General features: G+C 41.8%; 1 protein-coding gene across 6 annotated transcripts in view; it reads left to right on the forward strand.

Annotated features, from left to right (window-relative positions):
• The first annotated feature begins 144 nt into the window (after positions 1-144).
• The window catches only part of ARID4B (AT-rich interaction domain 4B), a 127,455-nt gene continuing 111,152 nt past the window's right edge, over positions 145-16,447 (forward strand). For 3 of the 6 annotated variants that reach the window (XM_082407570.1, XM_082407572.1, XM_082407573.1), the window contains exons 1-2: positions 147-573; positions 1,405-1,459. In XM_082407570.1, coding sequence (XP_082263696.1) covers positions 1,454-1,459 — 6 coding nt within the window. In that variant the 5' untranslated portion in view covers positions 147-573; positions 1,405-1,453. Of the gene's footprint in view, positions 574-1,404; positions 1,460-16,447 lie in introns of all 6 variants that reach the window. The other 3 variants (XM_082407574.1, XM_082407575.1, XM_082407571.1) reach the window with 3 other exon arrangements.

The following is a 16,447-nucleotide window of genomic DNA, read 5'->3' on the forward strand; positions in this document are numbered from 1 at the left end:
GGGGACCAATAGGAACAGGGTGTGGGCGGGTTCTAAAGAAGTCTAACCAATCCGAGGTCGTCTAAGAGGCCATCCGGGAAAGAGGTAGGGGTGGGGAAAAAAGTCTAGGGGAGGGGAGAAAGGAGGGAAAGGGGGGGACTTGGGGTGGGGGGGGAAAGCGATGTTTGCCCGTCAGTCGAGTCCGGAGTGAGGAGCTTAGGCGCCGGAGCGGAGGGAGACTCTTGCGCTTAAGCTTGCAGCCGCCACGGCCACCGCCTGGACCTTTGCCCGGAGGGAGTCGCAGAGGGTCTGTCGCCGCCGTCCTCTACAGGGCAGCGCGACTGGGGGCCCGGACCTCCAGTCCAGGAGGGATTTTTCGTCGTCCCCCCTCCCCCCAGCGAGGGAGCCCGAGCGGCCGCCAAACAAAGGTACCAGTCGCCGCCGCGGGAGGAGGAGGAGCCGGAGCTTCAGCTTCAGCAACCGCTGGACCCGCCGCCCTTCTTCCCCCATCTCTCCCCCGGGCCTGCTGGTTTTGGGGGGGAGCAGGGGAGGGGACTCTGGACGTGCCAGGGTCGGAGCTTGCCTCCGAGGAAGGTAGGGGCATTTTCTGGGGCTTTCGCGGTCTCGTAAGGGGGTCTTCGGGGGAGTCACTGGGCCCGGCCGGGGAGCCGGGGAAGATCGCTGGGATGGTGTCCCCCGGCGCCCCAATTCGGGGCCTCGGCCTCCGAGGAACTCGCGCCGCCCCCCTCCCCCCCGCAGTTGCCGAGTCCGAGTCGCCCCCCACCCTGGCGGCCGCACACTTGGCGCTTTAGTGCCCCTCGGCCGCGGTGGGGGGCCCCGACCGGTGGGGGGGCTCTGCCGCCGCCCGGCCCCTCGGCGCTCTCGCCGTCCCCGCGGCCGGCAGACGTGGATCCCGCTCGCACTTGTCGGTGTCCGCCCCGGAGTGGGACGTGGGCTGAGGCTCTGCGGCGGGTCGGTGTAGCCCGCGGCCCTCTGGCCGGTCCGCCGCCCCCGCCGTGCTCCCCGAGGCCCGGCCCGCTCCCGCTCGGACGCGGGGTGCGCAGCCCTTCCGAGGGGGAGCGGCCGCGCCGGCGCGCAGGCCCGCGGGCAGGAGGGCGGTCGACCCCGCGCCGGCCCCCGGGCTTGTAGTGAGTTTCTTCTCTGACAGAAATGGCGTCATTGTCGGAGACGGGAAACTCCGTCGGGTCCCGACAATGGGGACGGGAAGCTGTCGAGCTGTGTAGGTGGTCGGGTTTGCGGGGATGGCGGGTCCAGAGGGGGCCCCGGCTCGGCGTTTGGTGGTTCGGGGACTGACGCCTCCTTTGGCTCCTTGTCGGGGTGCAGGCTTCGCACGATTCCCTCCGCCTCCGCCGGTGCAGAGGGGTGCCCGTGGTGTTGACGGGGTGTCTTTTGTTTCGCCTCCAGGTGCAGGTGAATCTGGTGTTTTCGAGGGGATCGCGGCCCCAGGATCATCATGAAGGTAAGATCGCCTCCAGAAAGCCAGCCTCGGGGGCTAGAGGATCCAGGAAGTGGGGGGGTTTGATCGGGGTCGGGTGAGCGACCCCCGAGTTTTGCCGAGGAAGGTGTGTGGGGTGGCTTGGGGCCCGAGCTCGTCCCCAGGGACGACGGGGGTCAGCTGCTATGGATCTCGGTGGGCTTTGCTGTGGACTTGGAGCCGGTTATAGGATATCTCGCTGAGGATGATTTTTTTCCCCCGTGTAGATCCTCTCTTTTTGCAGGGAATGAATGATAGGAATAACTGCGTGAATTTAAGTGTTTTAAAAGCAGGTCAAGTAATCTGACTCTAGAAACTGGACCGTACTGTGGTTCTATCGGTTACGCCGATGAAAGAACATCTCATTTATTGTGCGAACAGTACTGTGAATTTTTAGTAGAAGACCTATTAGATTAGCGAAATCAAATATAATCTTAATCGAAAGATTTTTCAGGAAAATGTTTGTGATCTTTAGAAAACTCAGAGATAGCAGTTGTTCCTCGGATTTCCGGGGATTTAGGATTATATGGTATGTTTTCCTCTGCTGATCCATTTGGTCTCTAAATTATCAGATGCTCTGTTGCATTGTGATAAAACTGATGGGGAAAACCGATGCTCAGGTTTCTCTTAAATGTAAACATGTTAACTGAATGTAGGATGTTGTCTAAAAAGTACAATCTACTTAAATGCTGGAAGAAATTATAGTCATAAAAGGACAGGGTTTTTTTTTCACTTTAGAGAATATGTAATTGAATGCTGTCATATTTTTTTAACGCACTTGAGGTTGAAAAGCCTTAGATATCTGAAATGTCTAGATTCAACTGGTGGAACTTAGAGACTAGCAGATATTTTTCATCCATTACAAATTCACAAGTGCTTGAAAGGAGTGCAGGGTTTTCACAAGGATAGAAATGCAACAGTTAGTGTGTTAAAATGTGGATGTCATCTACTTTTGATAGTTCCTTTGAATTTTTTTTTTTTTAATTTATTTCTCTTCAGAATCAGGACCGCTTTCATAGTACTGCATTCAGATTAAGATTTGCAATACTTGTGTTTATGGTAGAAAGTGAAAGCTGTGGCCAGTTAAATATTTATCAGTTACACAAAGTAATTAAATTTCATCCAGTTTTTTTGTTTTTTTTTGTTTTTTTTTTTTTTAGGTTTTTTTATTCTTGAGTTTGGGGTGCTGTAAACTCCTACCTGAAACAGTTTATATCTGCTGAATTACTATTTCACCTTCATGTAAATGAAAAAACAGTGATGTTTCAGACATGAATCCCTTTTGTTAATCACAGATGCTAGCTACACCTTCTGTGACCTGTATAAATCAGTGACAAGTAAATTTATCAGGGAAAACTATATATCTTCTTTGGTGCTGGACAACAATTTCTTAAGAAAAGTGTTGGGTTGAATAACATGTAATAGGTTCAGAAGCTGATTAATACAGGATTTAGTTTGGAATAGATGTTGTAATCTGTCACAGTTTCCAGTGTAGTGCCTGGTACATCTCGAGCCCTCTGTTAATGTTTGGTTAAAAGAAATGTAGCAAGTTGAAGGTCTTTTAGATTTTAGATTTTCTTACCTTTTCTTTCTTCCTTTCATTTCCTTTTTTTTTTTTTTTTTCTTCAACTTATCTGTTTAAAAAAATGAAAATACGTTGGAAGCTTCAGCCCGGAAAGTTTCACGGTATTAGGCAAATGCAAATATTTTGGTATCATTTTAGAACTACTCATTTTAAGGGCTCAGCATTTCCATTATTACTGGCTTATAAAAAAAGTTACTAGTAATGTTAAAAGGAAAGAATTGTTAAAGTAATCTTGTAATTTTATGAAAGAAGAACTTCTGTTATTGTCAGTATAGTAAGTCCTCTCTTTGGCAATCTGCTAGTAATCAGAAGTCCTAAAGATGTAGCTTATTTCTTTCAACTTAATTTTTTATGTTGTGAAAGCTGAGAGGCTGCCCATGATTGGTATTTTGCTTTAACAAAATTGCAATTCAAAAAGTATGTAGTATTGATTATATTAGGCTTAGATTTTCTTGTTTGTGTGTTCCCAGTTTCTATATTGTAATGACAACTGAGCTGTAGAAGGATTTATGCCAATTATCGGATCTTCTCTAACAGATTTGTACTTGTAGCAAGCTTTTAAATTTGTAGTATGTGTCCTACTAGTCACAGAATTAAATTTTGTTAAGTGATAGTGTATTGAGGTAATTGAAAGTGTGTAGGAGTACACTTTTTTGGTTGTTGCTTTAAAGTCCCAAAACAAGGAAAAATATATGTAGCATTTTAAGTGCTATATGTTTTAGAAGCAATTTTCCTGTCAGAATTTACTTAAATAAATAAATAAATAAATAAGGCCTCTTTACTGACGAATATACTGTATCTCATGGTATTTTTGCCCAGTGTGTTTTTGAGACATTTGACTATAACGTAAAAGCAATTTTGTGCTTTAACATAGATCATGATGTTGGTGTTATGTTCAGTTTATTTTTCATCTTTTTGGTAAACCTTTCAATGTCACTGATAGCACATTATCAGGAAATGATAGATTATTGAAGTTTATAAATAATTCTAAGACTTAATTATGTCAGATACATTTCCTACTTTTTTCTAAAACTTTCTTTTTTTTTTTTTTGCTTTTCTGTTGCGCAGGTTATTAACATCTCTCATTACACTGCAGTAAATTTTGAAGTGGAAATGGGCTGGATAGAGTAGACATTTCAGAATCTTTAGGGGATAAGTGATTTAGGTGGTTGTACTTAGGATCTGGGGAGATGGGCTTTTTCAGATATACCATTCTCTCCTCAGTAATCACTGCCTGAGACCACATAAAAATAATGAGTTGATTACAAGTGCCTTTTTTAATGTCCTTTGCTTGTGTGAGTATTCTCAGTCCCTTTCCCCTTCCTCCCCCCCCCTTCCTTTTCCCTTTCCTCTCTCTGGATCCCTTTCTCCCTCCCTCTTTCTCTTCTACCTTTCCTTCCTCTCTTCCTCCTTATTCTTTCCTCCCTCCCTCTCTCCATCTCCCTTCCTTTCTCCCTCCCCCTTTTATAAATCATTCATTTAACAACAACCCCTTCCATGTGTCAGGCAGTGTGGCATGAAGGTAAATATGCTCTCAGACCTGCTGTCAAGGAGCTCACAATTTAGTTGAAGACGCAGAAAAATAAAGCAAACAGTGCATGTTGAATTATAAGAGTATTTTTTGCAATATACAGTATTTGTGATAAGTGCAATGGGAGGACATAAGAGGACACTTAAAGCAGAGAGCCATTGAAAGTTCTCTGGTGGAACTGGCATCTAAGCTGAGGGTTAAAGCTTTTGCTAGGCAAGAAGAGTAGAAGACAGTGTTTCAGATAGGGAACAACATATTGGAAAATAAAGGAAAGAACAAGATGAGGTATCTGGAAACTTTAAGTAGTTCACTATGGCTGGATTAACTTAAAGCGTGATGTATTTGGGGTGGGAATAGGAGGGCAGTGATGGGAGACGAAGTTAAGTTAGGGAGTTGAAAATTTTCTGGAAAGCTACATGGAACCGCTGAAGGTAAAGACACTGGTTTGTACTGTAGAGAGATCACTTTGGTAGTATTGTAGTGAATACGTCAGAAGGGAGATCTGAATGGAAAGTCTGGAGATTCCAGGTGATAAGTCAAAGTGAGAAGTGAATGAGGACCTGAACTCATGTGGTGGGAGTGGAACAGAGGGAATAGATTTGAAATACCTAGGACGTAGAATTCAGGACTAATAACTCACCCTGGGGTGGGAGAAGATGGAGGTTTCTCTCTTGGGGCATGAGATAGATGTTATCGTCATTTGAATCATGCTGTCACTGGAGTAAACATGAATAAGGTTCTGAGTATTTAAGGGACTTGTAGGAGGTCCACATCCAGGTGGACTTACTAATTAAGATGTTAAGGGTAAGAGCAGGTCGAGTGAAGAGAAAGGAGAGGCTTGCTTAATTCAGTGTGAATGTTAACCTGTAGTTAATATTCATAATATTTCAAGGGATTTAGACCCATAATATGGCAAATGTATTTTGTGCTATAAATTTGTGGTCATTTTGATGAACAGGTAATTTTATGAAATACTGACTTGTTTTCTGTCCAAATTTCTAATCCTTTGCTTATTGTAATTTTTAAAAGTATGCTAGACGAGTACACATTACACTGAAGAGTGTGATTTTGCTAACTTAGCTTGTAAATTCAGTCACTGAAGAGGTATCGTGTGCTTTCTTTGTACCAGACATGGTTGTAGGTATTGAGGATACAGCGGTAAACAAAATAAGAATTCTTGTGGAGTTTACTGTCTACAGTCGACCCTAGAACTGCACTTATATGTGGATTTTTGATAAATACAAATATGCAGTGTAAATGTATTTTCTCTCTCTTACGATCTTAATATTTTCTTTTCTCTAGCTTACTTTACTGTAAAATACATATAACACTCAAAATATGTGTTAATCGACTTTTTATTTTACTGGTAAGGCTTTAGTTAACATTGGATTAGTAATAGTTCAGTTTGGGGGAAGTCAGAAGTTATACATGGATTTTCTACTGCATGGGGGTAGTGGCGCCCCTAACTCTTACATTGTTCAAGGGTCGACTGTATTAGGGTAGACAGACACCAAACCAGAAAAAAAGAAGTGATAAGTGGTATGAAGGGAAGTGAAGCAGAATAAGAGGGTAGAGTGACCGAGAGTGTTGCTTTAGATTAGATTGTTTGACCTTGAGATGTTTAAGGAACAGGAAGGTGGCCTTTAGGGCTGGAGTGGGAGGAGATGAGGCTTGAGAGGTCACAAGGGCCAGAACAATGTAGGCCACAGTAAGGACTTAGAGTAAACTCTGAGTGTGCTAGGAAGTCACTGCAGAGTCTGGAGCAAGAGAGTGAAGCGGTTGTGTAGAGAATAGGCTGTAGGGAGCAAGAGCGGAAGCAGGGTGATGAGTTGCACGTCAGTTCTGGTGAGTTGCATGTCAGTTCTGGTGAGAGAGATGGTGGTGGACCAGGTGTGGGAAATGGTTGTATTGAAGGTGGGGACATAGAGTTCTAATGGATTGGGTGTGAGGGAAAGGTTCTGCTTGCTGCTACTTACACATGACTAACCCTCCCATCCCTGGCCCCTTTAAATAATCAAGAAAATCTTTTTGCTGTGATTAGGTGGTGGATGGGATTCTTGGAACTGAGTATAGCCAAGAAGCTGTTGCCAACTGTTAGCCTTCCCTTACTGGTGAGCAGTGAACACTGAGCTGAGCAGTCCTTTGTTTTTGTTTTTTTGTTTTTGTTTTGAATTTTAGGAATTGAGGTAAAATTCACCCTTTAAAGTGTGCAATTCAGTTATTTCTTAGTCTTTTCACAAGATTGTGTATCCATCACTACTGTCTGACTCCAGAACATTCTCACCTTCCCCCAAAGATTTCTCTCTTCCCTTTACCCCTCCCCTGGCGATCACTAATCTACTTTCTGTCTCCAAGAATTTGCCTATTCTGGACATTTCCTAGCAGCGGAATCCTTTTGTGTCTGACTTCTTTCACGTAGCATAATATTTTTAAGGTTCATTCATTTTTGTATCATATGTCAGTATTTCATTCTTTTTTATTGCTGAATAATATTCCATTTTCTGGATGTACCACATTTTGTTAATCCGTTTATTAGTTGTTGAACATGTGGATTATTTCTCCTTTTTGCCTATTATGAATAATGCTGCTGTGAACATTATTTACAAGCTTTTGTGTGGACATGTATTTTCAGTTTTGGGGGGCGTCCTAGGAGTGGACGTCTCAGTTTTCAGGGTGGTGATACTACCTGTGGTAACCCTGTTGAGAGCTGAGTGTGGGACTTCAGATGTTTTGTGTTGCTGTGGCAAATGACCACCAAGAAGTTGGACATTTAAAAAATTCACTTGGGGCTTCCCTGGCGGTCCAGTGTTTAAGACTCCGCACTTCAACTGCCAGGGGCACGGGTTCATCCCCACTGCTTCTTAGTGTGGCAAAAGAAAAAATTCGCTCAGCATTTACTGAACGCTTACGTGCGAGTCTCTGATCTAGCCATTTAGGATATATCAGGGAACAGGACAGGTAGAAAGTCCTGGCCCTGTGGATGTTACCTTTTAAGGTGGGGAGGTGGGCAGACAAATCAGAATAAACATAGTAAGTAGATTATCTAATCCGTTAGGCGGTCAGCAGTAGGGAAGTAAGCGGGGAGCTCGGTAAGGAGGATTGGGACTGTGGAGTGGGCAGGTTGTACCACTAAGTGAGGTGGTCAGGTAGGGTTCACTGAGAAGACATTTGTGCAGATGCGTGACGGAAGGATGTAAGGGAGAGAGTCATGTGGCTTCAGAGGCATCTGGACATGTTCAGTGAAGTGCACAGAGGCCAGGGTGGCTGGAGTGGAGGAAGGAAGGAAGGAAGGAAGAGATCGGGAGTGGATGGGGTCAGACAGGTAAGGGGGATGCAGGCTGGGGGTGGAGCAGATCAGATCACATCACCTGGGACCTTGCAGGCTTTTGTGAGGATTTTGGCTTTCACTCTGATAGAAATGGGGAACAGTTGTGGGTTTGGAACAGAGGAGTGATGCAGTCTCATTACAGAGTGGCAGATTTTCATTATATTTTTAAAGGATCACTGACTGCTGTGTTACAAACAGGCTGTAGGCAAGTCTACAGGATAGAACCTGACCAGTTAAGAAGGTGTAGTTATAAGGGATGGTGGCTGGCTGCCACCGTGAGGGAGGTGTGGAATGGTCAGATTCTAGATGTGGTTTGAGGGTAGAGCCAAAAGGAGTTCTTGTCAGATTGAATGCAGAGGAAAGGCAAGGAGAATACCATTGAATGCAGAGGAAAGGCAAGGAGAATACCAAGATGTTTTGGCTGAATAACTGGAAAATTGGGATTTTATGACGAAGTTAAGGCTGCGTAATTTTTGGAAGTAAACATTTATATTTAATAAATTTATAAGTATATTTTATATTTGTGAAGCATGCTGACTGGTATATTGCTCTGTGAAATGTGGCTGTAAACAAAATGTAGATATGCTATACAGTGGACCCTTGAACAGCATGGGTTTCAACCGCTTGGGTCCACTTGGACGAGAATTCTTTGCAGTGAATACTACAGTCGTACTACACAGTGTGTGGCTGGCTGAATCTGAGAATGTGGAACTGCAGATACGGAAGGCCAGCTGTAAAGTTACAGCGGGATTTTCAGCTGCGCCCCTAACCCCGGTGTTGTTCAACAGTCAGCTGGGTTAGCTTTTTAGGAACAGACGTTTAGAAGCATTGGAGCCTTTCATTCTTGTTGAATTGTTTAAAAGCAGGACTGCTACTGCTGCCTTCATTTTGGTGTCACAGAACAAGGATGTTTCTACATTCATGAGACGCATGCACTAGTATTTTGTGTAAGATGACACCCACAGTCATCTGTGGGTCAAAAAGGATCAAAATCTTTTTGATATTTAAATGTTGCAGATTCTAGAAGGTGTGGATTTTGATAAGGCATATACTGCAAGTAGAATTATTTAAAATTTGTATTGATTACCTAAGTGCAAAGCATCACTTTTAGCTTGTAACTTAATTTGACTATGAAAGACAAAATATTAAAAAAAACAAACGTGTCACTATTTTTCAGTTGGGCCTTCTTTAAACCTAGTGGACATTGAATGAAACATGAGCTATAAATAATGAGCTTTTGTTCCCAAGATGATTGAACTTTTTCATTTATTTACTTTACATCAAAATAAGACAGTATATTTGTTACCTCTTAAACTGCTAATCATTATGTTTAACTTAATTTTAAGAAAGAGCTTTTGTTATAAAAATTATTACATTTCTCTTCTTTTAGGAGTGCAGAAAATCTTGACATTCGAGTTTTCCATGGAAGATAATGTGTTTCTAGAAATCTGATAATTTTCATACTAAGATTGGAGACAGCATTCAAGTTTGGGGAGGAAAAATGAGTTTTAAAAAGTATGTAAACAGTTTCCCAGAAGATAAAAGGATCTGCTAGGGTCAGTTTACAAAGACAGAGAAACCAAACTTCATGTTCACCTTGTATACTAACAGTCATGTTTTAGGCTGGTTAATAGGACTAAAGGGACAAAATAAAAGAGGCAGTAAAGCAAGTTTTAAAACAACACTTGTCTTACTCTGAGGATAATATCCAACTGTGAATAACTAGATGTACTGAGCTTTAGGGCAGTTGGAGATAAGTATACAATTCTACTGACTCTGCCTGGTGTGTCTTCCCAGCTTAACATTGGTGCTGGCAGTCAGGTGGTAGAGAGCCTGATTCTCTGGGCCATTATTATGATTTGAAGGAAGAAAATCTTTACAGAAAGTAATGTATCACCTTTAAGTTATAAATTTAGCTATTAATTAAGAGAATAATAATTCTGTATGTAGTCTTTTACTATTCAAATGTGTCAGATTACAGTCCATATGGGACAATGGAATGGATACTTTACCTAGACTTTCCTTATTTAAGCCATTTTTTTCTAATTAATAGATGAATTTTTGGCAGTGTGACTTAACTCTAGGATATCTAAAGTCCTATGTCAAGGTTTTGACAAGTAACAGACTGCTGTCTCCTAATTTGATAATCTTGCAGGGCGTAATTGCTTATGAGAGTATAGTCATTGATAACTGTTTAATAAGTTTCATTTAAAGTCACACTAATTTTTTATCATTTTCTTTAATAGCAGAAATGAAGATAATAAACTGCCAAACCTTTGATCAAATGGTACTTAAAGAAAAAACTCATACTGATAGTCAAAGTTATACTTGAAAATGGCTATAAAAACCACTTTGTTTAGTTAAAGTACTCAGTAAATAGTGTAGCTTAGTGATTAAGAGCACATGGCTGGGAAGGAGAGAGGTCTTGTCGCCACTCCTGTCTTTCTGTGTTCTTTACTTGGCTGTTGACGTTTAGGTAAAGTTATTTATTTTTGAATTGAACGTAAACATCAGTTTCATTTTTTGCACAGTGGGGTAATAACAGTTACATCACAGGGCTGTGTAAGTACTAAATGAGATTACATTTGACGGACGCGGCGCTCGGCATTGTTCTGAGCGGTCAGTACATGGTAGCTGCATTATTCTGGTAAAAGCCTGTCGTTTCTGTTTTAAATGGATAGAGTGAGGATTCTTTCATCAAGACTGCTTGGGATTGAATTGGGACTCTTGTGCTACCAAGTTGTGGGCAGTTTTCTTAAACTCTTTAGGAGGGCTGGTGTCCTTGTCTAAGATGAGGAATGGTGGTAGCACTTACCTCATGGGGCTGTTGGGATGACTAAGTGTAATAACAAGACCTACTCCATGATTAGTTATTACTTATTATGTAAAATTGTAGCTATTATTATTAGTTCATGGAAAGAATGTGTAAACTCTTGTGAATTTAAATAGGCTTTTGGGGTGATGCAGTGACTCCAGTCTCTTAAAGTTTGATTTGGAAGTTGGGGGAAGAAGTTGCAATTTTGCGATTGAGATTAAAGCCTGTTATTGCTGTCTTTATGAAATCCTTAAAAACAGAGTGTTCAGTGGAAGGTGAAAACCAGATTTCTTTATTCTAACAACTCTTTGCTCCCATTTCAGACCTTTATTTATTCTAGCCCTTCCTGATGCAGAAGCTTCTCTTAGTAAATACAATACTTGTTCTCTCTTCTCATTTGCTGCTGGCTTGCCCAGATGGGATTCTTTGAAGGGAAAAGTAAATTTTACTTCCAAGCCTAGAGGGTGGTTATTGCATTAAGTGAGCTGCAGGAGATCTTCACTTTCTAAGTGGGCATCGACCCCCAGACTTGCTTGTGTGGGGACATTTTTTTTCTTCTCAGGGTCAGATCACTGTCGTGATGTGGCAGTTAGTCACCTGAAGCTGCTCTAGCGTGGCGAGCCTGTGGGGATGGGGCGAACGCGTGCTGGGGCCCTGCCAAGCCTGCGTCTCTACTCGAGAGTAAAAGGAAAACCGAACAGGCTTGACGACAGACAGCTACTGTCGCTGTCAAAGTTTAAATGAGGCAGCTTGGCTTACACCTATTTGGGAGTTTTTAAAACATTTAGCTTTTTATATTTTCAGTTTTATCTTGGTAAGTATAGCTCATCCGAGGTCCCATTTCAATTTTTTATCTGAATATCCTTGTTGAAAGTTGTTCATTGATTTTTTTTTTTTTTGGCTGCACCCCACAGCTTGTGGGATCTTAGTTCCCTGACCAGGGATGGAACCCGGGCCCCCTGCAGTGGAGGCGTGGAGTCCTAGCCACTGGACCGCCAGGGAAGTCCCATGTTCAGTGATTTTTAAAAAAAAGTGGTTCAGTGTCGGAGGGCTCTTGACACTTAGTAAGTCACCTAATTTTGCTTTGCCTCAACTTGGAGAAATACTTTTCTAAACTAGTTCTATTCCTAGCAAAATTAAAGAAGTTTTCTTTTTTTAATTATAAAAGCAATACAGTTTGCTGTAAATATTGAAAATTACAGAAATATAATGTATACAGTGAATAGTAAAAGTCATTACCTTCCCCGGTCTCACTTCCTGTTGGCAATTTGATTTAAAAGTTTGGGGTGTATTCTTCCATACGTTTTTCCTTGCACATATAAACGGACATCTGAGTATTTTTTGATATGCTTGGTTTTACAAAAATGGGCTTATACTATGCATATTGTTCTGTGGCTGTTTTTAAATTTTTCTATATCAGTATATAACAGATATGTGTCATTCTTTTTTGATGCCTTCAGCAAGGTTTTATTTGCGTTTAGTGTGCTGTCTTCTCTACCACCAAATGATTTATTTAAGGCACCACTGTGTTTCTTTAGCGTTACGTTATGGCAGATATGTATAGGGCTCGCTTAGCAGTGTTTAGCATTCAGTAGATATTCAGTAAGTATTATTAATGTATTTGAATATCTAGTATACTAGGTGGTGAATAGTCCCAGTCATCTGTAACATTTATAATCGTCTCTCATAACCCTATAGATTATTATTACAGCTACTATTAATGAAATCTGATTGCATGAGATTGCTTTTTAAAAATGTTTGTTTGTTTGTTTGTTTATTTATTTATTTATTTATTTATTTATTTATTTATGGCTGCATTGGGTCTTCGTTGCTGTGCGCGGGTTTTCTCTAGTTGCGGCGAGCGGGAGCTACTCTTCGTTGCGGTGCGCAGGCTTCTCATTGCGGTGGCTTCTCTTGTTGCAGAGCACGGGCTCTAGGTGCGCGGGCTTCAGTAGTTGCGGCACACGGGCTCTAGAGCGCAGGCTCAGTAGTTGTGGCTCACAGGCTCTAGAGTGCAGGCTCAGTAGTTGTGGCGCACGGCCGTAGTTGCTCCGCGGCATGTGGGATCTTCCCGAACCAGGGCTCGAACCCGTGTCCCCTGCATTGGCAGGTGGATTCTTAACCACTGCACTCCCAGGGAAGTCCCGAGATTGCTTTTAAAAGGTAAGCTGTGAGAGGTAGTGAGGGAACATCCCGTGCTGTATGGCTGCTTCTAAAGAAGCTAATGTTGTTCTTGGGCTCTTATTAGAAAGGTTAATTTGGGACAGACCACTGTAGGCAGTGACCCCAGCAGATGTTTAGAGTCAGAATATGTGGTTTGTAAAGGATTTTGTAACACTACAGTTAGGTTTTTAAATGGCACATTATGTTTGTAAAGTTTCGTAATCATTAATTATTTCTTATAACATCCCTTTGAGGCAGGTCAGCAGCATTTTTCCTCTTTTATGGTTGAAGAAGCAGATGCAAAGATGTTGAGTGATTTGCCCACAGGCACACATTAAACTGATGGCAGCATCTGTTCTCCTGTTAGTAAACTGAACCATGCTGCCTCTGCTAGTTATAAGAGAGTAATAAAGGTGTTGCCATTTAGTGACCTTTTGATGGCTTTATGGAATAGTTTAGAAACCTTTTACCTACTTTTATTGAAAGGAACAGTTTTAAAGCTAGGATTTATTTGCATTATAGTATTAAATATTTTAGGGAAATCTGTCCTATTCTCTTATAAAACAGAAAAAATTATATGAAAATATATTAAAATGAACTGCAGTGGACTTAGTTTTCCTGGGAGAACCTATACTGGCTTGAAAATTAGTATCGTAAATTAGAGGAAAACAGTACAAGGCTTTGAAGATATTTTTTTTTTTTAATTTTATTTATTTATTTTTGGTTGTGTTGGGTCTTCGTTTCTGTGCGAGGGCTTTCTCTAGTTGTGGCAAGCGGGGGCCACTCTTCATCGCGGTGCGCGGGCCTCTCACTATCGCGGCCTCTCTTGTTGCGGAGCACAGGCTCCAGACGCGCAGGCTCAGTAGTTGTGGCTCACGGGCCTACTTGCTCCGCGGCACGTGGGATCTTCCCAGACCAGGGCTCGAACCCGTGTCCCCCGCATTGGCAGGCAGACTCTCAACCACTGCGCCACCAGGGAAGCCCCCTTTGAAGATATTTTAAATAGGAGAAAAATGAATCGTCAGGGTATATTTCCGCAAGTAATTTTGAGTTGAAACACTGTGGCTCATAGAGCCAGAAGAGACTTGCAAAGAATATTTGAACCTGTGGATTTAGACCCCAACTGTTCCGCCATGTAACAACATGGAAGGTTATCTAGACTAAAAAACTTCCTACAATCTTGGTGACATTCCTTAAGTTATAAGTTTAGTTGTGTGAATCATTCTCTATTTACTTGTTAGGACTTGATTCTATTATTCCATAAATTGCTGTCATATTTTAAAAGAATATTTTAAAATTCAGGGTTAATTCCTGTGTAATTGTTTTTTAGAAGTCAGGAAACTATTATGTAAGAGTATGCAAGTTGAATTTTGAGGCATTGAATGGGACAGAGGTTTCTTTTTTTTTTTTAATTTTATTATTTATTTATTTTTTGGGCTGTGTTGGGTCTTCGTTTCTGTGCGAGGGCTTTCTCTAGTTGCGGCGAGCGGGACCACTCTTCATCGCGGTGCGCGGGCCTCTCATTGTCGCGGCCTCTCTTGTTGTGGAGCACAGGCTCCAGACGCGCAGGCTCAGTAATTGTGGCTCACGGGCCCAGTTGTTCCGCGGCATGTGGGATCTTCCCAGACCAGGGCTCGAACCCGTGTCCCCTGCGTTGGCAGGCAGATTCTGAACCACTGCGCCACCAGGGAAGCCGGGACAGAGGTTTTTATAAGCAAATCATGGCTAAATTTTACTGCTTACTACCTATGTTCTTCACAACACTGTTTAGCAAATTCTTGTAGAATGGTGACAGATTTAGGCTTTATTTGTTTCATATTGCTGCTGTAACAAGTTGCCACATATTTAGTGGCTTAAAACAACACAAACTTTTTATTTTACAGTTCTGGACGTCAGAAGTCTGAAATGGGTCTCACTGAACTGAATTCCTTGTGTGGGCTCTAGAGGAGATTGTTCCTTGCCTTTTCTAGCCTCCAGAGGCTGTGCACATTCCGTTGCTTGTGTTCTCACCTCTGTCTTCAAAGCCAGCAGCTTAGTATCTTCAGATCTCTCTGGTTTTGACACTACCTCTTCTGCCTCCCTCTTTCACTTATGTTAGGACCCTTGTGATTTCTTTGGGCCCATCCAAATAATCCAGGATAATCTTCCCATTTCAACGTCAGTTGACTAGTAACCTTAATTCCATGTACAATCTTAATTCCCCCTTGCTGTTTAACAACAATTTCAAAGATTCTGGGAATTAGGATACAGATATCTTTGGGGAGGCCATTATTATGCCTACCACAGACTCTTTAGTTCAGCAAAATCTATTTAACCTTTCAGGCTTTTCTGTAAAATGAGATTAATATTACTGTTTACTACAAAGGAATTTAATGAAAATGGCAATTATATGCCCATGCAGACAGACCATGCATAGAATACGCTCAGAAATATTAACTGATGCTTTCTGGGTTAGGTGGATGCTTGCGGATAGGTAGTCTCCAAGGTAACCAGTGAGTGGGCTTGGTAAACTCCAGTCTGAATATCTGGAGTTAAGCTTGGCCTCTGGAAGCATAACAAGATGTCAGTGAATCAGACGCTTTCCAGAGAATGAGGCTTCACTACTGTTGATAACTCTTCATTTGACTCTTATAAAGGCAGGTTTTTGTTTTAGTATTCAGCTTTTCTAGACCTTTGCGTGTTGAGGACAGTGATAATTTATAGCATAGTGTTGAAAAAAATAGACCAATGCTTAACCATAATTTGTTTTATGGTTGGAATCTGTTTTAGTCTCAAAGATACAACACATTTTTTAAGCAGTAGGCTTTTCTACTTGCTAGGATTTTTTCAAAGAACTACTATGACAATAATTAATGGAGAGGCCTTGAGTAAGTGCAGTTTTAAATCTCAATTGCTTATGATTGATTGTTTTGTATGTGCCAAGTTGGTATTCCTTTTTGAAGTTAAACTTGGAGACTTGCTGTGTTTAATGTGATATCCTAATTTTTCTTTGTGAGTCTTTCAACTCTCACAACTGTGGTGTTGTGAGGCAAGATTCACAGGGTGAAGCAGTAGATAGTGAAAATGGCTGTTAGAAAACCCTGCCGAAGCGAATTGTAGGGGTAGATATGTCTTCTTTGTTATTTCTATATCCAGGTTAAAATTTGAGTTACGTAGCTCTAGAATAAATTTAGCAAAACATTTCCGTGTGGTCATTCACTGGGTTACCTTGTAAATAGTATAGATGGAAAGAAATCCACTAATTCTGTTTTATTACAGACCTGTTTCAAGTAAGTAAGTGATTGAAATTTTCGCAGTTCTGTGGTTGGAAAAAGTTGTTTTTTTCTACGTTGCATTATCATGTATTTCTTTGCACACGTAACTGCTGATTGAATATGGTTTAAGTTAGAATGTGTCTAAAGATTGAGTTGTAACCAGTCATTTGGTTCTTGTAGCATGACAGGGTCCTCTGACTCTGATTCTAACCCTTCTCTCCTTTGTCCTATCACTATACACATATTTCTAGCAGTGCCCCCATAACACTCTAATGACAGGCAGTAAATACTGGACAA

Source organism: Balaenoptera borealis (assembly GCF_965194805.1).
Source record: "Balaenoptera borealis genome assembly, chromosome: 10".
Classification (NCBI taxonomy): Eukaryota; Metazoa; Chordata; class Mammalia; order Artiodactyla; family Balaenopteridae; genus Balaenoptera; species Balaenoptera borealis.